General features: G+C 42.7%; 1 protein-coding gene across 3 annotated transcripts in view; it reads left to right on the top strand.

The window, feature by feature from the left end:
* The window catches only part of LOC125704992 (uncharacterized), a 99068-nt gene that overhangs the window by 14581 nt on the left and 58977 nt on the right, over window positions 1–25510 (top strand). Inside the window, exons 7-18 of one of the 3 annotated variants that reach the window (XM_048971252.1) lie at window positions 3824–3937; window positions 4770–4889; window positions 12348–12455; window positions 13219–13311; window positions 13948–14028; window positions 17261–17365; window positions 18475–18567; window positions 19913–20002; window positions 21671–21763; window positions 22167–22262; window positions 23071–23089; window positions 24750–24804. The exons of the other annotated variants lie outside the window; for them this stretch is intronic. Coding sequence (XP_048827209.1) covers window positions 3824–3937; window positions 4770–4889; window positions 12348–12455; window positions 13219–13311; window positions 13948–14028; window positions 17261–17365; window positions 18475–18567; window positions 19913–20002; window positions 21671–21763; window positions 22167–22262; window positions 23071–23089; window positions 24750–24804 — 1067 coding nt within the window. The remainder of the gene's footprint in view (window positions 1–3823; window positions 3938–4769; window positions 4890–12347; window positions 12456–13218; window positions 13312–13947; window positions 14029–17260; window positions 17366–18474; window positions 18568–19912; window positions 20003–21670; window positions 21764–22166; window positions 22263–23070; window positions 23090–24749; window positions 24805–25510) is intronic. 3 annotated transcript variants of the gene reach the window in all.

The following is a 25510-nucleotide window of genomic DNA, read 5'->3' as shown; positions in this document are numbered from 1 at the left end:
TATTATTTGATGATTATTATTAATTAATTATTATGCCCAGTGTTAGTCTGTTAATGGGAGACTTGGGTGGGATTCACTAATTACAATATCGCTGAGTAACCTGGGTTAGAATGATCGTCCACCAAACACACTTCACCAGGTAAGGTAGTGGATACGTAGCGAAGCTCTTCCCACAGCTGCTGAGAGAGAGACTCGCGATATTTTCAGGCGAGCTTGAGCTTTAGAGCTTAGGAGCCAGTTCACACAGAGGCAGTGACTTAATTGTGAGCATTCAATGACACGGAGATGCGCGTTATATAAAAGGCATGCATTTATGTCTAATTAACACTACACTAACAAGACATTGCACATAACTACAAACCAAACACAAATAACAAAATAAAATCAATAATGGAATGGAATATGGAAATGTAGTGACCAGATTTAAATGGGTATCCTTAAAGGGGAAATACTGTTCTGTAAAGCAAGCACACGATTTCAAAAACACACCCTCAAAGTTATAAAACAGATTGACTATCACAGATTAGATAGTTAAAATGAATGGAAGTTGGTTTACTTGGTTGCAGAGGTGATGAGCTGAGGAAGCGATGGCACCTAAGAAGGCACGGTGTCTGGAGCGGTTCTTTGCGTGGAGCCCCTTTGATTTTTGATCTTTCGTGAAGCTTTAAGGTGAAAGGCTTTGTCTTGGTGTTGGAGCTTTCTTCTGGGCAGCAGACTTCAAGGCAGGCTTTACGGAAGGACTTCACTGGAGGGCTCCATGTGTGGGCTTCACAGGCTGGCTTCACCGGAAGGCTTTGCCCCTCTGAGTCTGTGGTGCCGGGTTTTATGGTCTGAAGTTCATGAATATTAATGATCAGGAACTCGACAGCTGGACCAATGGCCTGGAACATCTAGTGGCGCCTTTTCAAGGGGGGCTGTAGCAGTCCTATTGGTCCTATTGGGATTTATGACTGTAATGACGCCACTTTACAGTTGATTTTGATTAGAAGTGAGTAACTTTAGATACGTATAGTTTCACAACAATCACTGAGCAGATTTAGAAGCATTTTCTCATCAGTTTGGCACCAAACATGCCAAACCAACCTAAAGGATCACACCTCATACAATCTACATTAATAAATTCACAATTTAACATCACACCATGCATGTTGATGACTCACATCAGTGCATAGTATGGGTGGTTATTGTTGCTTGTCACCAGATGCTGACACTTCAGGTGAGTTTTACATAAGTTACATTCCAAATTCACATCCGAAGAGCACATCTTAGGCTAGATAGTTCACTGTAATCACAGTCTCAGTTAAACTTCTGTTAATGACAATTTGTGGTTGGCTTGGCTTATTATAATGATCTGCTGTCGAAGGATAACAATACACATATCAATCCATTCATTTTTATTATAGAAAGTAGAGGACAGAGAAAAGGGCCGACTGACTAATTGTGGGATCAGGTAAGAAGGAATGTAGAGAAGCAGGGGGGTCAGACAAAGAAAAGGCTTCTAATAGTTAGGAGACTCACTAAGATACTTAGTTACCTTATTTAACTTTCCTAATTTCTCTGAGATCGACATGACAGTGTGCATGGGTAACTATACATATATCTTTATTCGCATGGGTAACTATACATATATCTTTATTCGCATGGGTAACTATACATATATCTTTATTCGCATGGGTAACTATACATATATCTTTATTCGCATGGGTAACTATACATATATCTTTATTCGCATGAGTAACTATACATATATCTTTATATCTATATAATAGTTTAAGTGAGAAGGAAATAATAGGAAATAATCTGAGAGGTGTGTTTATAAGTTTGACACACAGAGTATTAAGTGATTAGTGATCATTGTTGACACACAGTGTATAACAATGAAATGTGTCCTTTGCATTTAACCCATATGTGACATCGTGACACAAAAGGAGGCAGCTAATTCAGCACCCAGGGAGCAGTGCTTGGAGGCAGTACCTTGCTGAGGCTACCTTAGTGTTACTTTGAGGGTCAGGGATTTCAACCAGCAATCTTTCAATTACAAATGCACATCCCTAATGTCACGGGAGATCGCGGGCAGAGCGGCGATCGTGCGGGCAAGCGGGGAATCAGGAAGCAGGAAGGCAGAATACGGGGCAAACGGGGGTTTAATTGAGGAAAACGGAGCGAGTACAGTGGGACGGGACACAGGCATTGACAACATCAATGACGGACGAAGGACTCAGGTAAGACACGGACTGAAATACACAGGACTGATTGAAAATAATCAGACACAGCTGGGTACAAATCGGGAAAGAACACGTGGGTAATCCGGGGGCATGGCACACACGAGGAGCCGACGAGCAGGGCATGACACCTAACCATTAGGCCACCACTGCCACCACTAAGATGGTCTATGGACACAAACAGACATAACAAATCCAGATATTGACACTAATTAGTTGTAATCACATTTGTTTGCGTGCTGACTTGAGGACCCCTATCCTGAAGGTCCAGGCTGCTGGGTCCCTAAATCTTTGAGCCGTAAAAGTTGGAATGTTAGCCCTGGTGTATGTGTGTGTGAAGTAAAGATGCCAAATAACAACATCATGCTAATTAGACAGAGCATGTTAGCAAAGCCAAAGCTCATTACGCAGCTCAGCTAGAAACTGCAAAAAGTACAAGCAGGTAACCTGCCCTTTCAGCAAGATAGACTGGCAACAGCAACGAGGTAAGACGGAAAAACTCACTGGGCACAGATGCAGACAGAGCAGGAGCAAAGGAAGAGGGCTTGTGCAGGTAAAGAGCAGGTGTGTTATAGGTGTTATTATACGGCCGAGTTAAGAAAATAAGCAACAAGGCCGACAAAAACAACAAAAGCACCGGTGAGAAGCAGCAGTCAAAACCCACACAGCAAACTCTCAGTCTGAAGTGGTGTCATCAATAGTCCACAATGTGATTATGTGTCACTTTCTTGCCAACAGCCACAGATCAGTGCCAACAAATCACTTAGTTTTGCCCAGTATCATCTCTGTGGAATACAAAATATTTACATACAGCGGAAGACAAATGTGCTTGTTGGAGTTTCTCCTCACTCATTTTTGTTCAATTTCTCACAAATGTGCGTCTATGAATCCAACAGCAAGGATGAAAATTATTATGATTGGCTGAGGGAGCGCATGCAGAGCTCATGCAAATGCAGCGGCGGTAAATTTACACTGATTTTGTAGCATATACTAGATAAGCTCTTTCCTGTGGATTGGATGGCATGGGAGTGGTACTAATCCTAATCCTACCCCTCCTCATACACTAACGTATAACCTGTGTAGGCGGAGTTCAGTTCATTGTAACTGTAATGCGTCCCTGATGTGAATGTTACTTGTTTTGGCCCCTCACCTTCCAATGGGGCCCCAGCTCCTGATCCCTGTGTGTCCCTCATACCCTGGAATATAAGAGAAGTCCTGACTGCAGCCCATCGCTCTGCCTTCATATGTGCTCATTGGCATCACACTTATCCATTTACCTGGATGGAGTCATACAGGCTGATTGGCTTATTTGGTTCCCCTATGAATGTGACTTTATAGCTGCTGGATGCATGATTTAGGGTGAATAATGTCTCTCAGCCAAACACCCTCACTGACTTTTCATGACCCTTATTAATCTGCTTCCTAACCTGTGTGACTCTATGGGTTAGAACTTAACCGCAAGCTGATCCTGCTCTCTGATCCTTACTTACACGTTACTTTAGACAAAAGCATCTGATACACAAATGAACCACTGAATACATTTGATTTTCCTGTGTCTCACATTAATTACTTGTTGACTAAATATTCTTACCTCATTTCAGGTTCTTTCATTGAGTTTTTAGAAAAATTTTCCCCAACCCCAGCTGAGAAAGCAGCATTTGGAGGAATGTTTGGTGGAATCATATTTATGTTCATCGCTTTTGTTATATTCCAAAGTGAGTATGTTTATAAATGGATTTCAAGAGCATTGGACTAGAATTTTGCATGTAGATTTATTTTCTACTTTGTATTTAAACACAGAAATGTGTGACGATTTACATAATTACATTTTTCATAATGCAGTATATGTTTTGTTCAATGTTAATCTGTATCCATGGGGCAGCACAGTGGCTCAGTGGTCAGCACTACTGCCTGACACCTCCAGGGTGCTGGTTTGAGTCCCACTCATCTATGTCTGTATACAGTCTGCTTTTGGTCCCCATATCATGTGGGTTTCCACCAGTTACTCCAGTTTCCTCCAGCAGCCCACAGTCTCCCTCTCAGGTTAATTGGTGCCTGTAAATTGCCCATAGCATGTGACTGTGTGTATGGCCTCCCATCCAAGCTGTACCTCTGTCCTGTGCTGCTTGGGATAGGCTTCCGGCCCCCTGTGACTCCGCCCACTGCTGTTCTCATTAAAGCTGTATTGGTCAGTGTGAGGACTGGTCCTTTATTAGCGGAGGTCCCTGGCTCAGCATGTGCATTAAAGCTGTATTTGTCTGGGTCAGTGGGGGGGCTGGTTCTTTTTTAGCGGAAGCCCCAGGCTAAGCCTGTGCATTAAAGCCCCCCTGCCCCCCAGCACCCTGGGTTACCTTTAGTCACCATATTTATATCTTCAAATAGTTTTTTTTTTTACCACAGTGTCTGACATGGGATTTAACCCCTTATGCCCCAGCTGACAGGGCTGTGCAGAGCAGCGCCTTAAACACAGGACACTCAGCACATTTGTTCTATATTCTCTGTCTGAAATTAATTTTATGTTCACTAACTGTTTTCTTCTCGTTTCAGTCATCTTTGTTGTGCTTTTGGCAAAATATTCAGGAGAGAGTCAAACAGTAAAGAAAACACTTGACTATGTAGCAGGAATAATTGGAGTTACATTCTTGGTCGTCATGGCTTCATACATAAGTAAGTCTGTATTAGTTCCCATATGTGCTGTTAGCATGTTCTCCCCATGTTTGCACTGGTTCCCTCCATGCAGGGGCGTCATACACCTTGTTTTTTTTTGTGGGGGGGCAGCTTCATATGCAACATGCACTCACTGGCCACTTTATTAGGTTCAGCTGTTCAGATGCTGCTTGAAGAAAATATCTAATCTTTTCCTCAAGAAATGTATGAAAGCCCAATAAGGAAGTTGGAGGAGTTTGTTCCTATTGTTATTTATGTATGAACAGCTTGTACTCTGTCCCTGCCTGGGTGGTGGGCACACCCCCCTGTAATACCCACACATCTGATGGGGATGGGGGATCTTCTCCCTTCTGGGGTTTGTGAGGCAGTCTGTCCATCTCAGAAGCTGCAAAATGTTATGACTGAACATGTCTGTAATGCCCTGTATGCTGAAGTTAATTACTGAAAATTAACTCATAGTTCCTCATTGGCAGAAATTTTGGTCTGATTCTGCCTGACTTTATCTTGCTTCCTTAATACCTTCCTACTCCTCTTCACCTCCCACTGAACATTGATCTTTTAGGTTATAGCATCTGCTTCCTTCCTATTTCCTCAAAAACCTCCTCAGTCCGCAGCTCAAATAGCTCCAATTTGCAGTCACACTCCAGTCCTACACCTGTGTCGATGTTCATACTACATGTATCTTCTCTTTGGAGATATTTTGATAGGACACCAGTCACTGTGAAGATTCTTTATAAAGCCACCAGCTGCACCCGAAACTCAAGCAGTGGCCTTGCTTAGAGCTAATGCTGTACCTGAGGAGTCACAATCAAACTATTCTTTGTCTGGATCCAATACACAGTCACCACTAGAGGAACAATGGATAGAAGAACAATTGACAGAATTAATAAACCTGGAAGACCATCTTGTCACACTTAGAACATGCAGAGTTTTGTATTTCCCTGTCCCTGACTGCCTTCCTACCTGTTGAACCACAACAAAAAGGTCATGGCGCTTCACAGAGCCTCTCATGAAGGCAGAAACACCAAAGGAATTCCATGAAGCTGAAGCACATGTCCACAATAACAAGGGTCAGTCTCTGCACAAAGCAAAACACTAAACAGGCCTTCTCATTGTTCTCCTGTATGACAGCTTGCACACCTCTGTCATTGGCTGACAGAGCAGCACAGCCAGTGTAGCCCTGCCTCTTATATTGTTGGTATACAGGCCAAAGTTCATGTCTGGCTAAGACATTTGGCAAGAGCAGCTCCAGCTGTGTCATTTATATGGACGAAATCAAGAAAACACCCTTCAGTCTTTGCTGTCGTCTTCATATTATAAAATTGCCGGCAGCTGATCCCTTGTGTTTCAGGGCCAGTTCATACTAATGGTACGCTTACGGGCTGTACAGTGTGAGGGCTGTAAATTTCATCATCGGGGTGTCTAGCAGACGTTTTGCGTGCCATTGCACATTACCTGTGCATGTGCAAAGAACTTGACTGGGTGCTTCCAGAAGATGGTAAAAGGAGAAGAATATTTGTTGTAGTTGTAGTTAGGGACGCTTTCAATAAGTAGCTGTGTGAGGAGGTGTGAAGTTACCCGCAGACACATAACTCATCATTGAAGGCGCACAGAGACGTATTCCGGTGCAGGAATTTGTATAAACAGATCATCCAAACACTGCTGGCTGAGATGGAAATATATTGTTTGATATGTTCCTCACTACAAGAACATTGCATATATAGTGCACTTTAGTGTTTTTGTGCATTTGTGTGCAACATTTAAGTTTATTGTTCATTTTGTCACATTACACTTTACAGTTTAACCTACAAGTAGGCTTTGGCCATGTTTCATTTCTCAGTCCTCCAGACAATATACTGCAATATACAGTATTTTCTAAAGCAACACTATTCTGGGATTTTGAGATCTTGGCGATGAAACTCGTCGAGGGGGAGGGGGGTCCCGGCTAATTTTGATTTCAAACGATTTCAAAACTCCCTGGTATACAGTATTACCATAATACTGGCCAAGCCTGGTAACTTTATATAGAAAATAAAAATATAAGAAGTTGGACTTTCTAACACCACATAGCGTAAATATAAATTACCCTAAAATAAAATATAAATAAAATAGCTGTCACGCCCCGATCGTGCCGCTCCTCCTTACGTGCCACGCCCATGTCTTTACTGGTTTTGCCCCATGTGCCTTATTGGTTTCCCAATAAATCTCTCATTCCCCGATCCTGCGGCTCCTTCCTACTTCCCCGGTCCATGCTCCCCATGTAGTGTGACAATAGTAGGGTGGTGCAGCAGTTAGCATTGTTCCCTCACACCTCCGGGACCAGGGTTTGAGTTTCTGCCATGGCTCCATGTGTGTGGAGTTTGCATGTTCTCCCGTGTCCCCCTCACAGTCCACAAACATGCTGAGGTTAATTGGAGTGGCCAAACTGCCCATAGCAGTGACTGTGCAAACATTTTTGACCACCTGCATTATAAAGATTGGATAAGATCGGCTATGTAAAATGCACTTGTGATTATTTGTTGATGTCACATTTACACATTACACTTGCGTAGTCTTTAAGAGCTTCATTATAAATTGTCGGTGATTCACAGTATTCCTGACACAATCTGGTAAACATACAAGATTTGCCTTCAAACTGGAATGCAAACCAGTACTGACTCTAGTTGTACTGGTATGCTGAAAAATGCTTTTGCCATATAGATTATAGAAAAACTTGTGCTATCGGTTGGAATTTGAGACAATATTGTATATGTGTTTGGCATGTTCAGGGCCTTGCTTCTACTGCAGCATTTACTGCTTGCAGATCTTGTACAAAACGCCATGATTCTGATTCCCCCAGGCTGATTGTTATGGATCCAGGCAAATTTGGTGCAAGGGCGTGGCATAGTGCAGGAAGGAACAGAATAGTGGACGACCCACTGGCATATCAGGCGAGAAATGGGGATTTATTAACAAAAAGGAAAAACACTAGAAACTCTTATAAAACAAAAAAACAGACCACAAGGGGTCAAAGGGGAAAAATTAAGACCAACAACAAATGGGGCAGGTAGGCAAATCACACAACAACCATCACATACATCAAGCAACATCAAACAATGAACCACTGGGGAACTGACCAGATGCAAGGACTTAAATACTGAAATTAAACCGGATAACGACACAGCAGGAGTGAACTATTAAATAATTGACCAATCAGGGAGAATATACAAGGACACAAGAAACTCTGAAATTAAATCAGGGGAACTAAGAACTGAAAAAGAAACGAGGAATACAGAATCTAAAACAGGGGAATAAGAAAGACAGGTAAAACACAACCAAAGCAAGAGAGCAAAACAGAAAAAAACCACAAAATCATAGGAACTAAAAAAACTGATAAAACCCAATGAAACAAAATCCCGAAACAGAGCAGAGAGAGGTGGGATTTTAACACAGAGGGGTTAACAGGTAGCCACTTGCTCTGTTGAGCCATGCAGTTGATGGGAAACAGGGGAAACACTAAAGCTTTGGACAACGAGGGAAGATATGGAAGTCTGGGACTTAACTCACCGGTGAGAACGGCCATTTTTCCAGTTTTCACATAGCACTATTACTCTCACTTTTAATAATGACTGGAAGACAGACTTGATTCTCTCTTATTGCCTCTACTGGAAGTTGGGCTAGTAAATAACCACATTTTTTGCCTGGCAAGGCCTTTTTTACTGCCAGTTGTACGCTTCTTTCAGCAATCACTGTGTAGTTTAGATCAGTCACATACAGTAAGTTTATGATATTGAATGAAGTGTGTGACCATGCTCCAGTCTGTGAAAGTGTGTTCCCTACCCTTAGACCCCAGAGGGTTAATATAGATCCATTCACTGCGGCAGGATGCATTGTCAGCCTCCAGGTTCTACAGGGTTGTTTCTACAGGGGCGGCAAAGCGTGGGGGGGCACTGGGAAGCCAGAAGGAACCCTGGCGGGCACTTCGGACACTGACCTGGGCGAAGCGGCAGCAATGCGGGCATCAGGCGCGAAGACCGCCGGGTCGAGAATCGGGAGGGGCTCCTCCCGAAACGCAGTAGGGGAGGCAGCGGAGACTGACACTGGCCCCAGGAGGACACTCAGTGTGTACGCCCGTCTTCGGTCTCTCTGCCTTTTCTTTTTCCCCACTGCTTTCGGCAGAGTCTGGGGCACTTCCGGCAGCGGACCATAGGGTAGTCCACTTTCCAGGGCTACCTGCCACATCTTCGATTCCGCCAGCCCTCTTCTTAGCTGTTGTCCTCAGACATGGACATCACCTTCAGGATATCCCTGCTCCGGTACAGTAGGTGAGAGCTTGAGCCACGGGGTCGTCTTTAACCTCGGGCTGATCAAGCCAGTAGATGACCTCGGTTGTCCGGCCGAGGTATTCTTCCTCGGACAATCGAGGCGTCTTCTTGTGGAGTCCTGTCATTCTGTCGTAAGTGGGGAAGCCGGAGCCGAGGAATCGAGGGATTTATTAGGAATACGCACCATTAGGGAAACAGAGACCACTAATAGCATACTGACATCAATGACAGGACTGGGGAAAGACTAACAGGGAAGCACTTAAATACATGGACTCAAATAAACAAGACTAGACACAGCTTCTAATACGGGGATTCCACACGTGGTTAATGAGGGGGCGTGGCATGATTGGGACGTGACACCAAGTTCCCCCTTCCACTCATTGTGTAAATTTCTGGAGGACCTCAATTTGGTCTCATTCCCTCTAATGAACCCCTCCACCAGAGAAAACTCTTTATTCTCTCCTCGCTTTAAGTCCCAGTCTGGCATATATTACATCTTTGTTTCTCACTCTCTCATACCTGCTGTTTCTAATGCTTCTCTGCTTTTCTCTTCTTTATCTGATCACACGTGTGCTTTACCCCAGTTGACTCTGCCCTCTGTACCTCCGTGTGCCTAACAATGCAAATTTAATACGTCTCTGCTTCAAAACGCCAAACTTATATTTTATTTAAGCCCTAGACATGAACAATTTATCTCTGTTAATGGGGGCTCCACTGATGACCCAGCCTACTGCTGGATGGCTGATAAGGGCTTCCTTTGTGATGCCATAGTTGCTGAAGATTTCTGATCCTCAGTTAGCAGGTGAGCCTTCCTGTGGCGGATCAGGACCATAAGATCCATATTTCTAACACATATTTCTTTATGTGTCTGGTGCCAGACCTAGTAAACTATTGGCTCTCAGGCTTAGGCAGTGTGACTCATTTTCAATGATCTCTTCCGTTAAACCTAAAGATGGGGTCCAAACCACCAACCCTCTGGGAATCAGCAACTGCTTTCTTTCAGTTTTACTAAGATTTATTCTCTCTGTCTCTCCACCCTCTGTCTCCCTGTCCTCTGATCCCAATTCATTTCTTTATGCCTCCCTCCCCGGCTCCAAAAGCTTGATGCTCCTCTTTCAGTTTCTGAACTTAGGCTCTGGACTCCATGAGCCCACGGAAATCTCCAGGGTCCAATGGTTTCCCTCTCCACCCCTTCGCCTTTTGGAAACGGCTTTCTACTCCACTCTTCCATATGCTGGATTCTGCTATTTCTGCATCCCATCTCCTTCTTTTAATTCACCCTTTATTTCACTGCTTAAACAAAGCAAAGACTCCACAGACTGTTCCAGCTACCGCCCATTTTCCAGGCAGAGCTGTTGTTTTTCCTTCTATGTTAATACTTGTTCAATAAAAATTTGATCACTATAAAAAAAGGATACATACCAACCACAGTCTCCATGGCACCCAACGTGCTGAGGAGCAGCCCAGCTCACACATACCGTGAGCATCAGACTATCAGGCGATCACTGACACGTCTGCTCTTAAATGAGACACCAATGATGGGTAAATATGCCCCCCCCCATCTTTGTCCCCATTAGGCATCATCCTACCACATGCAGCTTCCTTGTTTGCCTCCAAAGAGTGTTTTGGCAGAGCTTCCTACTTCCACTTGAATATGACGTCTCCTAATGTAACTGTCCCTCCCTAGTCTCTCTCTGGGAATCACTAAATCAACCTCCTCCTCCTCTGAAGACTAAATCACCAAATCAATAGCAAAGACACCGTAGCTTAAACTCAGCACATGATGAGCTGCTCCTGGCTGATTGCTGCAGTAGATACATGCCCACCTACAGTCACAGACCCTGTCGCTCCTTCTGTCCTGTTTGCTGCTTGTTCTGTCTCTGATGCAGCGTTTCCTCAGGCTTCTTTGTTTAACCATGATAATGTAGCTGTGTATTAGACTAGCCTAGGTGTGTGATCTATGTCTCACCCCAGTCACATTTCTTACAGGATAAAATGAGATTTTGTATATGAATGATACAGTGCAGTAATCAGTATGTTAGCTATTCAGCTGGTGCAATAAATGTTAATGTGTTTCCAAACTTTCATTTCACTAATGCTATAGGCTACCTGTCACTGCTCTCCTTTCATGGACCTGTTGTCTAGCAAACCCTCTTCACTGCCGTGTAAACTTATTGAAGCAAAGGATCGTGGGAGTTGTAGGTTTCATTACTAATGTCAGTTACATTCCTTACGTTGTGAAATTACCAGAGGCGGACATTTCATGTCCAGAAAGTCAAAACCAGAATGTTATTTCAACCAACTAGTTGAGTATAAAGAGTTACAGTCACAGAGTACTCGGCTGGTTGGTTGAAACACAATCCTGGTTTGGATTTTTCCTTTTGGGACCTGAAATGTCCTCTGGAAATTACAAGGGAAAAAAAGTTGCAAATTGAGCACATAGTAACTGGTGTTGTTCAGAATTAATTTAAAAACCATGAATACAGAAAAAATCAATTGCTAGCAATGATATTTATATGATAACTATAGGCACTGTGACTTCAGAAAGAGTGTGAAACAGACTAAACAATCTGGAACCTAAATCTAACACCCCAAGGGGCCCCAACATGGCACCTCTGCCTGTAGGTGCTCTGGTCCCCCCCCCCCCCCACCCCACACACACACACACACACACAAAACATGCATTTAGGTAAAATGGAGTCTAAAAATGGGTGGATGTGCCCTGTGATGGACTGGCACCCCACTAGGGTGTACCCTGCTCTGGACTTTTTAGGGATAGTCTCACCATGGAACTGTACTTGAGAAGGGGTTATGATGGATGGATGGATGGATGGATGGATGGATGGATGGATGGATGGATGGATAGATAATGTATATGTTAATTTATTTTCTTTTGGCTGTAGGGATATCAGAAATGTACAACATGAATCGTTAAATTATTTTTTTTTAATTAATATGTGCATTTAGGGATATGTGATCAAACGTCCAACCCAAACAATCTAAGATGTGCCTTTCATACCCTAGTGTTCAATAAGGGATTCAAACCCAGAACCCCCAGGTGACAGGCCTGTGCAAGACTAGTGAACACATCTGTGTTTGTACTCTGTCTGACTTGAATTTTATGGCGACTGACTCTATTATTATTTTATTTTAGTTGCTGTCAGTGTTTATCTGGCGAAATACTCAGCTCTAGCTTGGAAAGAACAACTTGCAACATTTTCCACTTTATTAATGTTTCCAGTCAGCTTAGTTTTTTTTCCAGGTAAGTATTCTTTAAAGTATGTGTTTAAAATTTGTTTTAGACTTTGTAATGTCAGGAACAGTGGAGCAGAACTAGGTACAGTATATAGGCATTTATTTGCTACATTATACTGAATGAATGGGGCGGCATGGTGGTGCAGTGGTTAGCACTGTTGCCTCACACCTCTGGGACCCGGGTTCGAGTCTCCGCCTGTGTCGCATGTGTGTGGAGTTTGCATGTTCTCCCCATGTCATCGTGGGGTTTCCTCCAGGTACTCTGGTTTCCCCCCACAGTTAAAAAAAAAACATGCTGAGGCTAATTGGAGTTGCGTAGGTGCACATGTGTGAGTGAATGGTGTGTGAGTGTGCCCTGTGATGGGCTGGCCCCCCATCCTGGGTTGTTCCCTGCCTCGTGCCCATTGATTCTGGGATAGGCTCCGGACCCCCCGCGACCCAGTAGGATAAGTGGAATGGAAAATGGATGGATGGATATACTGAATGAGACACACAAATATTAAACTTGAGCATTCAAATGACGATGATATTTAAAAGTGTGCTTTCCATAATTAATATGCATGCAATTAGGGAATTATGATACAATACCCAACTGAAACACCTTTTCATTACCCATTTAAATCTGCTGTGCACTTTTGCATCCGATATGGGATTCAAACTCAGAACTCCCAGGTGACAGTGCTGTGCAGGGTTTTAAACACAGGATCACTGAACACCTCTGTTTCTTTACTCTGTGGCTAGTGACTGAAACTTATCTTCCCTTATTTCAGTTGGTCTCGGTGTGTTTTGGATAATACGCTCCAAAATGATGGGAGGAACAGTACAACTTAGGGACATTCCTGTAATCATGGGTGATTTCCTGTGTAAGTATATTTATGTGGATTTATTTGTTCACATTAACATTTATGTTCATTGGCACATTAAGAATTCTGACCATAGTGAGATTTAGAGCTGTTTCATTTTCCATGGCACACAGGCCCAGTGGGCAGCTCTGCTGCTTCTTAGCTCCAGGGCTGGGGGTTCGAGTCCCACCTCTGCTCTTTGTGTGGAGTTTGCAGGTTCTGGTGTTTGACAGATTACACTTGTACTCTGGGCACCTGACATTTTACCTAATAGGATGTTATTGTGTGGACCTGATGTAGGGTGACATGTAGGGTGTACGGGCTTGGGGGGGCCCCTGGCCACCACGCGGGATGGTCCGGGATCCCCCCCCCCCACCAGCTGACATGCTCCGGCCCTCACCTTCATTACACCACAGGGTTTTGAGGGACCCTCTGACTTGCAGGGGCATTAAACTTCTTGGCCTGTATTTTGGCTCCCGCTGCCCTCGGATCATGGGCCTTACTGTGCATGACCTCACAGTGCAGTCGGGCCCTGGGGACGACAGGATTTATCTCAGGGGAGGAAAAGCCCAAAGACACTTTATTTAATATCATGTTATATCTGTATAGACTGATGAGAGAATGAAGGTGTCTGATTTTGTCTATTTGTCCTTACAGATGATTTCAGACTCTTTTACATGCTGTTCCTTGCTATTTATTCCCAACTCTTTACCTGGATGAACAACACATTTATATTAGGTGAGTCCCCCTGCATTTTCATACTTATTATGTGTGTAAATGGAGGTGGGTGTTTCTAATACCAGCCAGGCCTGGCAGGCCCAAGTGTATCAAGTGAGGGTCAGCTGGGAATATCTGGCGGAATCCCCTGTCAGGAGGAGCTTCAACTCCAAACTCCAGCAGAATATTTCCCATGTCTCTGGGTAGGCGGGAGACATTGAGTCCGAATGGGCCATGTTCTGCACCTCCATTGTGGAGCCGGCAGACCGGAGCTGTGGCTATAAGGAGGTCAGTGCCTGCTGCGGCGGCAATCCTGAACCTGCTGGTGGATGCCAGTGATGAGGGATGCCGTCAAGCCGAAGAAGAAGTCCTATCGGACCTTTTTAGCCGTGGGACTCTATAGGCAGCTGACAGGTACCGGCAGGCCAAGTGAAATGCGGCTTCGGTGGTCACTGAGGCAAAAACTCGGGTGTGGGAGGAGTTTGGCGAGGCCATGGACAACGACTTCCGGACGGCTTCGAGGAGATTAGAACATAAGAACATAGGAACTATACAAACGAGAGGAGGCCATTCGGCCCATCAAGCTCACTTGAGGAGAACTAAACTAATAGCTCAGAGTCGTTAAAATCTTATCTAGCTCTGATTTAAAGGAACCCAAGGATTCAGCTTGCACTACATTATCAGGAAGGCTATTCCATACTCTGACTACACGCTGTGTAAAGAAGTGCTTCCTTAAATCCAGCTTGAAATGTTCTCCTGCTAATTTCCACCTATGGCCACGAGTTTGTGTATTTAAACTAATGCTGAAGTAACTATTTGGTTGAACAGCATCCAAACCTGTTAGAATCTTATATACCTGGATCATGTCCCCCCTCAGTCTCCTTTGCTTGAGACTGAACAGATTTAGCTCAAGTAACCGTTCCTCGTATGACATTCCTCTAAGACCAGGAATCATTTTTGTGGCCCTACGCTGCACCTTTTCTAAGGCCACAATGTCCTTTTTAAGATATGGTGACCAAACCTGCACACAATATTCTAGGTGAGGTCTCACCAAGGAATTGTATAATCTTAGCACTTAGCATCTCCCTTGACTTAAACTCCACACACCTAGAGATATACCCCAACATCCTATTGGCCTTTTTTATTGCTTCCCCACACTGGCGAGAATGGGACATGGAAGCATCAACATACACACCAAGGTCTTTCTCATGATCAGCTACCTTTATTTCAGTGACATCCATGAAATACCTGTACTTTATAATTCTGCTCCCTAGATGGAGTACCTGCCAGGTATCGGCCCAGTCACTAATTAAATCAAGATCCCGCTGTAGCTGCTGAGCCGCTAATTCAGTATCTGCTACACCACCCACCTTGGTGTCATCTGCAAATTTCACCAGTTTACTGTATATATTGGTATCCATATCATTTATGTAAACTAGGAACAATAGTGGTCCTAAAATCGAACCCTGCGGTACCCCACTATGAACGCAAGCCCACTGTGACATTGTGCCTCTTATAACTACTCGCTGTTTCCTATCTGTTAACCAGTTATCAATCCAGGTCGCTACGGTACCTAAAATACCTGTCGCTTTGAGTTTAAGTAGGAGCCTCTTGTGGGGGACAACATCAAAAGCCTTTTGGAAATCTAAGTAGATGACATCATAGGCCTTCTTATCATCAACTTCCTGAGTAGCTTCCTCAAAAAACTCCAACAGATTTGTTAAACAGGATCTACCTCTCCTAAATCCATGCTGGCTATCCCGCAAAATGTTATTGGAGTCCAGGTAATCCACCATTTTCTCTTTGATTATAGCCTCCATAACTTTACCAGTTATACAAGTTAGACTGATTGGCCTATAGTTAGAAAAATTACTTCTATCCCCTTTTTTGAAAATGGGCGTTATGAAGGCGTGCTTCCAATCAGAAGGTACCACACCTTCAGATAAGGATTTTTGAAACAGTAAAGTTAAGGGTCGGCAAATAATATCCCTCATCTCTTTTAACACTATAGGTAAGATGCCATCAGGGCCCTGTGATTTATTTATTTTGAGCTTAGCTAGGCTTTGCAAAACATCTGCTTCAGTTATATATATATTAGCTATAGACGATTCTGGATAGGTAATAACTGGTAAATTACTAAGGTCCTCAACAGTGAATACCCGTGCAAAACTATCATTGAACTCATTTACTATATCAATGTCGTTTACTATTATAAGACCCTTACTATCCTGCAGATTAGTAATTTCAGGTTTTAGAGCTCTTTTAGAGTTAAAATACTGGAACGTATTCCTTAGCTTCCAATGCAACTATCCTTTCGACATTTCTTTTAGCTCGTCTAATATCATTTTTTAACTCAGCCTGTAGACTTAGATATTCCTGCTTAATTCTGTCATCATCAGTTATTTTCCATTGCTGGAACAAAGCCCTTTTCCTCCTTACTTTATACTTTATTTCCCTAGTAAACCACCTAGGTTGCAATTTCCTAGATTTATTCTTGCTGGAAACAGGTATGAAGTCCTCTTGCACTTGCAATAATGTGCTTTTAAAAAATTCCCAGGCCTCTTCAACAGTTTTGTTATTTAACTCCATCCAGTTTAACTCTGGTCCACTATTCGGCAGCTCAGGGTGGGAAAGCGGTGCAGCATCAACACTGTTTATGGTGGGGATGGGGCGCTGCTGACCTTAACTCAGGAAGTTTTGGGTCGGTGGAAGGAATACTTCGAAGATCTCCTCAATCACACTGACACGCCTTACAACGAGGAAGGGGTTGGGGGTGGATTCCCCTATCTCTGGGGCAGAGGTTGCTGAGGTGGTTAAAAATCTCCTCAGTGGCTGGGCCCCGGGGGTGGATAAGATGTATGTCTGTGTATGCTCTTTGCACTTGCTACTATTTGCACAAGAATTTCCCCTTGGAAAATATGATTTTTTTCTTAGATTTCATAAAGTGTCTCTATTCCCAAATACTGCTTCCTAAACATAACATGAGCTGAATACAGAATATACATTTGTGTATTCTGAATATGTAACGCAGGTACCTGTATTCCAGTAAAACCCAACCCTGGTATCATGTGACTGGGAATGTGTGAATTGTACCTTTGTGAAGGGAGCCGAAGGAAAGACGTTTAAATGAGGAAAACCTTTGATGACACACAGACACTAAAGATGTTACATTTTATATTCATAATAATGATAGGATAAGGCACTAGTGTGGATAATTATACACCACAGACTAATATGATCTTTCTCTTTTCAGAATATTCAATTCCGAATGCAGTAGCTGCTTTGGGAATCTGTGCCTGCATATATGTCAAGGATTATTTATTGTATCGTGAAAAAAAGCGCTTGGAGGGATTTTACTGTAAGTATGAAACTTTGTACTGAACCATATTCAGCCTGTTTGTCACAGCAGTCCTTCATCTCCCAGCGGGGGCCTCACTTTAAGCGAAGCTCATCTAGATTATATTCTAAAGTGGACTTTGTAAAGTAGAGCTGACGGTATCACTGGTCTGGTGGGATTATTATAGCTATTAGCCTAGCATGCATCCCAGCTCTTTCCTCCCTTCTGCCTCCTTTCACACTGGTTGTGTTTCCTCCTAACCTGGGAGATTGTAACAGACGATGTTAATGACTCAGTCTGACTCAGGCTCCTCAGCAAACCAAATTGGCCCAGCTCCTCCATATCGCACAAAAGCGCACAGATATGGTCAATCTTTCCTTTGGTAGAATATCCATCAGTGTGTGCTCTGCAAGTCATTATTGCAGAGTGTACTCAGCAGTTCAGTATTCCATAGTGTGCTCAGCAGGTCAGTTGGGGCTACATCTGGAGATAATCAAAAGACGCCATTGGCCCACAGTGTTTGTTGGTGTGGGCGGCCATCTTGGAGTCATTAGGTGTGATGATGCTCTGCATGGTCCTATAACTGCCAAGGACCATGAGGGCTTTTTACAAGAGCAGCTGCTCCCTGTGGCTCAGACACTGTTCCTTCATGATGTTCCCTTATTCCAAGATGATAATGCCCCCATACACATTCAGGAGAGGTTTCATGACCACCAGGATGAAGTCAGATGTCTTCCTTGGCCTCCCAGCCCCCAGATCTAAAGACCATCAGTTTTATGGGAAGTTCTGGAGCACAGTGTGTGAAGTCGATTTCCACGTTATTCATCTTGCAAAGACCTGGAGGCTTTTCTTTCTGAAGATCGGTCCAGTGTCCCACTGCACACCTCAGGATTCCATGACCACATTGTATGAAGATCTGAACTTATTTTTTAAGCTAAGATAGTGGCCCTACTCCTTATTAGGTCCTTGAAATTAATATACTGATGGTTCCATTATTTTGCCCACCCCTGTAAGTGTCCATCCCTCAAAGATATAACAGGCAGAAGTACACAGAGGGATAATGTTTAATGGGTCCTGTTGTATGTTATGTTTATTTAATCTGTTGTTTTACATGTTTTATTGCTTTTCAGATTTTGCTCAGAAAATCCTTCTGGGGATTTTCTTCCTGCTTCACCTGATATTAAGTTTCCTGTATGTATGTGTGATTTTTGAAAATGACAAAGGTAAGGAAAACCTTTAACTGTAAGGAAACCATTTCACTCTAATAGAGCTTTAACTCTCAGCTATTTGGTACATGGTGTTTGCAAAATGTTTATAAACCTGAAATATTTTTTGGGCTGCTGTTAACAATAATGCAATATAAACATTTTTAGTTTGAAGTTATCATTGAATTACACCCTACTAATAAAGGCATATACTTTGATGTAATCAATATGAAATAGACAGTAATATATTCTGTGTAAGATGTAAAAAGGACACAGTGTTTTGATACTAACTTGTTCTGTGTGTCTTTAGATAAAATCAAAGTAAAAAGTTTGTGAACCTGTTGGAATTTTATATATTTTTGTCCAATTCCCATTTAAAACATGGTAGTATCTTCATGTAAGTCACAATAATGAACAAACAGTTTCTTACCTGTATAACTAAAGATACACATATTTTGAGAGAATTTTTGATCATATTAAATAAATCATTTAAATTGTGAAACTGAAGGCTGGAAAGGGTGGAAAGGGTAAGTGAACCCTAAGCTAATGACGTTTTAAAAAGCTCATTGAAGTCAGAATTTAGCAAACTTGCAGTCAATTTAATGAAACGAGTTCAGAGGTGTGGCCTAGAATTACTGTGATTAATAAAAAACACTGAAAAGTCTGAGTTTGAGGTTTTGACAAGAAGCAAATCCAGATGGGAATCATGCATCACACAAAAGAGCTTTATGTTCTCTGAAGAGCTACGATCAAGAATTATTACTTTACATAAGGCTGGAAAGGGTTACAAAGTCATCTCAGGTATTTTAGATATTCATCAGTCTACTGTTAGGCAAGTTGTCTATAAATGGAGACAATTTGGTATTATGGCTACTCTGCCTAGAAGTGGGTGCCCCACCAAGACGACCCCAAGAGCTCAATGCAAAGTCATCAACGAGGTAATGAAGAACCCTAGAGTGACTTGAGGACGTCAGTAGAACTGGCTAACATCTCTGTTCATGATTCAACATTAAGCAGAACATAGATCAAGAAAGGAGTCCATGGCAGGACACCAAGGAGGAAGCCACTGCTGTCAAAGAGAACATTGCTGCATATCTGAAGTTTGCAATAGAGCACTTGGACTCTCCACAATGGTCCTGGGAAAATATTTTGATCATATCAACATCAAAACTCTACAGTGATGTATGATGCAGGGAACGTCATGATTTGGGCCTGCTTTGCTGTGTCAGGGCCTGGACAGCTGGGCATCATTGAGGGAAAAATGAATTCCTAAGTTTATCAACCAATTCTCCAGGATAATATGAGGGTGTACAACTTTGTTGTATTAGAAACTGAAATTAACTGCAACTAATTCTGGCCACAGGACGACCTGTAAAGATCTGCGAGTTTGTGTTTGTCTACATTCTGATTGTCACATTGCTCTTTCTATTCTGGGAGCGAGAAGATTTGCTTGGTACGTATTCGTTTTACATTTAAATTATTTTTAAACAAAACCTTTATTTAAATAATCTGTTTATTGCATTCTCTTTTTTATGTTTTAAATAAAATATTATGGGGGCGGCATAGTGGTGCAGTGGTTAGCACTGTTGCCTCACACCTCTGGGACCCAAGTTCAAGTCTCCGCCTGGGTCACATGTGTGTGGAGTTTGCATGTTCTCCCCATGTCATCGTGGGGTTTCCTCCGGGTACTCTGGTTTCTCCCCACAGTCCAAAAACATGCTGAGGCTTGTAGGGAATCCACTTGCAGAGTCTCCGCAGTTTCAGCAAAATGATGGTTTATTGAACAGTAAAAATAATACAATGTAATACAGTTTAGAGAGACACACCAGGTACTGAAAGGCAGCTCAGATACAAATTGAAGAGTTCTTCACCCCCCTTTATACCCCAAAAAGCCCCCCCTACCAAGGTGTTGTGTGTAGGTGTTGTGAGTGAATTTACATATAAAGAGTGACCCCCTGGAGTGTGAGGATCCTGAGACGGGGACGGGACAGGACAGGGTGGAGACTTTTATGATCATTGTAATGAACTTCTTATCACCTTATCTTATCCTTATCACCCTAGTGGTGCCAACTGGAACCCCCATTCTCTCCCTGGCTTCCCCCATGATCATAAATTCCTAACATTATCTGCATTCAAATGATCAACTCAGAACCTTGGGGCATTTTTACCACTTTTCTTTACAGGCTAATTGGACTTACTAAATTGCCGATAGGAGTGCATGTGTGAGTGAATGGTGTGTGAGTGTGTCCTGTGATGGGTTGGCCCCCCATCCTGGGTTGTTCCCTGCCTCGTGCCCATTGCTTCCGGGATAGGGTCCAGACCCCCACAACCCAGTAGGAAAAGTAGTTTGGAAAATAGATGGATAAAATATTATGATTTATTTTTTTATTTTGTAAATGGACAATGGCTGTTGACTGTATATATAGTGCTGTGATAAAGTCAGTCAATCAACTAATAAACCAAATCTAAATGATAATGGGCTAAATTAAACTAGACACACCCAAGGTTGATTGCTTCCAGCCCTGATAAATCTTCACATCACTTAAATAGAACCATTGCAGCAATGTGGAGCGGGATAAGGGGTCTGAAGAAGCAGCAGACCATGCCTCAATCAGAAGAGCTTCCTGAAGACCTGAGAAAGAAAATCACTGAAATACATCAGTCAGGAACGGGGTACAAAACACTTTCTAAAACCCTTGGAGTGCAGTGAATCACCATGAGAGCCATCATCTCCAGATGCAGTTTATATTTGAAAACCCTCCAGTGTGGCTGAATTGAAACACTTCTGTAGAGAAGAGTGGGCCAAAATATCTCCACAGTGATGCCAAAGGGGGGAACTTACTTTGTCACACGAGTACTATGGGTGTTGGGGAATATTTGTTTGGTTGTTTTTTAATTTTATTTAAAAAAAATAAATTCCCCCCCCTCCTTCAGTTAATCAAATGAGGATTTAAAAACTGTGTTGTATGCTTAGGATATTCTTTGTATTATACTGAATTTGTTTGGTTATCAGATAAATTTAAGTGTTACGGATAAACAAAAATAGAGGTAATCAAGGGAAATACTTCATCACAGCGCTGTATGTAGCTGTATGACTAATGCTTTTCTCTCTACCTTTCAGCCAAACCCCGTAAATATGTATATTTCTCAGGGGCTTTTGCTCTCCCTCTCCTGAATTCTGTTGGCCTGGCTGTAGCATTAAAACTCAAAGCAGGTAAATACACTAGAACTTTGAGATGTTTCTCCTGCAGTTTTACTATGTTCAGTAAACTTAACCGCACAACTAAATTGTACAAACCATTTAGGAAATACAGTGAGGGAAATAATTATTTGACCCCCTGCTGAATTATTAAGTTGACCCATTAATAAAGAAATGAATAGTCTGTAATTTCACTGGTATGTTTATCTAAACAGCAAAAGATAGATTATTAACAAAACAAGCAAGAAAAATTCATTTCACTTCTCATTTCTTTATTAATGGGTCAACTTAATTATTTCACCCCTGTTGAATTCTTATTTCCCTCACTGTATATAGATTCCTGTGGTTTAATATCTGTCACTTACTGCTCATTTACTGACCTCAGATCTCAGTGATTTTTGTGATGATGTCATTTCAGACAAAGGAAAACAGCCATTCGATCTACGGCTGATTGTCCTCATTTCTGGGTCTGTCTTCCTCTTCGGCTGGTTTGTTATAGAGATGATTGCATACTGTAAGTATAACAGAGATATGATATAATTTACCATAAAGGCTGAATATCTGTATTGGGACTTTTGCAGCATATTTGTGGCTTTCCAGTCATTGTTTACATCTCCACATACTCAGTACCTGAGCAACCTGAATGAATATTACATTTGTATCCACATCATTATGAATTCACTATATGGTTTGGCTCAGAATGTAACATGTGTCTAGGTAATAATGTAATGTAAGAGACTTTTGTTGGAGAAAGCGACAGGCTTTCCACTCCAACCCTGTACACACCATTAATTACGAGACAACACACTTAGAGTTTTACTTGCACAAGGGTAACCACACTCTCTGCATGCTAGGCTACAAAGGAATGTGTTACAAAGGGTGGTTCCCCTTGGCACCTTTATTTATAGTCAATGGGGGGCAGGGGTCTTGGAGTGAGAACAAAGAAAGGACTGTGAGAGTAAGAAGAAGTTCTGGTTTTCCTCAGGTGGACAACTATTTAAACACGTGCTCAGGATACATGTAAACTAATATAATCTAAATTATGAAGGTAAAGGAAAACAAAATAATGTATATACATATTTACACTCATTGCTGATTATACAGAAATGATAACAAATGATTACTAACAGTTTCTTCAACCTAACACTTTTCATTCTCAGTAATCTTTATTATGTAATAATTATAAATATGCAAGTAATCAATAGTTCTCATTACACATCATCATTACTCATTACACGTAACCTGGCAGCTACAATAAGCTCCTATTTGTGTCTTCGTATTTCGAGTTCCATCATAGTTAATTAAATCTTTTTTAATTATAGGGTTCACCAAAAAAGAAAAGTAAGTATACATTTTTCTACGGAATATCTGGGGAAACTTGGGGAGAGCATGCAAACTACACAGAGCCCAAGCCGGGGGGTGTGAGGTGCCAGTGTTACCCACTGAGTCACCATGTAAACTACACAGAGCCCAAGCCGGGGGCGTGAGATGCCAGTGTTACCCACTGAGTCACCATGCAAACTACACAGTGCCCAAGCCGAGAGGTGTGAGATGCCAGTGTTACCCACTGAGTCACCATGCAAACTACACAGAGCCCAAGCCGGGGGGTGTGAGGTGCCAGTGTTACCCACTGAGTCACCATGTAAACTACACAGAGCCCAAGCCGGGGGCGTGAGATGCCAGTGTTACCCACTGAGTCACCATGCAAACTACACAGAGCCCAAGCCGGGGGGTGTGAGGTGCCAGTGTTACCCACTGAGTCACCATGCAAACTACACAGTGCCCAAGCCGAGAGGTGTGAGATGCCAGTGTTACCCACTGAGTCACCATGCAAACTACACAGAGCCCAAGCCGGGGGGTGTGAGGTGCCAGTGTTACCCACTGAGTCACCATGCAAACTATACAGTGCCCAAGCCGAGAGGTGTGAGATGCCAGTGTTACCCACTGAGTCACCATGCAAACTACACAGAGCCCAAGCCGGGAGGTGTGCGATGCCAGTGTTACCCACTGAGTCACCATGCAAACTACACAGTGCCCAAGCCGAGAGATGTGAGATGCCAGTGTTACCCACTGAGTCACCATGCAAACTATACAGTGCCCAAGCCGAGAGGTGTGAGATGCCAATGTTACCCACTGAGTCACCATGCAAACTACACAGAGCCAAATCCGGGGGGTGTAAGATGCCAGTGTTACCCACTGAGTCACCATGTAAACTACAGAGAGCCCAAGCCGGGGGGTGTGAGGTGCCAGTGTTACCCACTGAGTCACCATGTAAACTACACAGAGCCCAAGTCGGGGGGTGTGAGGTGCCAGTGTTGTATATAATATATATATATATAAATATATATGCTGTCCGGAGCTCATTTTTCTGGCGCCAAAACACTGCTGGGCCCAAGATAGGAGCGCATGAACAGAGCGGAAAGCAAAAGTTTCTGAGAAGACACTTGCTGCTACCACCTCACACATCAGCATGTCCGTTTCCTCAGGCATAAAGCGATCTGGCTTGCTGGGCAAACACAACCATTGTAATAGCAATCCCCTAGATCAAGAGCCGCTGCCTTTTATAGGTGAGATTACGTGTCATTCTGATTGGTTTATTGATTGTTATGCACAAAAAACACCTCTGGAAACTTAAGAGGGTTCAGACAACCTTTTTACGCCTTGCGTTGGTGCCAAATAATTTTTTCCACTATCGAAATAGCAAAATGGATTTGAACATGCCCATAACTGTTAGTCACACTTTTTACTTTGCGTTAGATAATCAAAATGGAGCCTCATGTGCTATTGAAATATTCTGCAGTTTCATTGCAGTTCATCTCTATAATCCGGTTCTTGTGTAGGAATCATACTCTTAGTTGAAATTCTGTAATTCTTGTAATTGCCAAAATTACCTAAATGTAAGCTAATATTGGGAATCAGCATGATACACCTGAAAATTGTCTTTTATTTAAGCTTTTATTGGAAAACCTCTGTTGTAATAACTGTAATATCTTTTCTTTAGAATAATAGAAGAGATGGGCTTGGTTGAGAGACACCAAGTTACCGAGCTTGATCAGGTAGGTGCTCAAGATGCATCTGACCCTCTGGTTGCTGTCCTGGGCCTGTTTCTCAACATCAGTTTGTCCATGAGATGCTTTCTCATTACAAGGATAATTTGGAAAATGTTTTACTGAACTTGTAAAAACTTTTCAGAAGTATTGTCTGGGTCAAATCACCCCAAAATTGAAACAGCAGCAATAGGTGGCAGCAGAGGGAGGTTGCAGCTGATGTCTTGTGAACACAGCAATCCCCCCCACCACTCAGCAGTTTTTCTGCGTAGCAGTCTAATTGCCGATCATCGTGGGAACCTCAACTAAATTTATTGTGGGTGAATTTTATTAAAGTTGGGCTTTGAGGATTTCTTTGGAGTGGTGTATGGTTGGCTTGGGCAGTGTTATGGTAATAGTTTTGTCATACTGCATTATTTTCATTCAGTGAAATTCATCAGGGGAGGATTTAATTGTGTCACGTAGCCCAAGCCCTGGTCAGTGGTGGCACAGGAAAGAACAGGCGCAGATCTGGTGGGCTGGTCACACAAAGTACTCCAGCGGCTCCAGACAAATGGCCTGACCTGGCACTCAGAGCCCAAGTTATTCTCTCAACTGTGTCTATATATGTGTGTATGTCTGTCTCAGAAGAAGAGTGATTAACCATGTTTTACCATTCAGAAGGTGAGCTCAGCCATGAAGCAAGATAAAGTCACTTGTTCACCGATATTTCTTG

This window comes from Brienomyrus brachyistius, chromosome 12 (genome assembly GCF_023856365.1).
Source record: "Brienomyrus brachyistius isolate T26 chromosome 12, BBRACH_0.4, whole genome shotgun sequence".
Taxonomy (NCBI): domain Eukaryota; kingdom Metazoa; phylum Chordata; class Actinopteri; order Osteoglossiformes; family Mormyridae; genus Brienomyrus; species Brienomyrus brachyistius.
The sequence above is the reverse complement of the archived record's forward strand: the minus strand, read 5'-3'. Positions and strand labels throughout refer to the sequence as shown.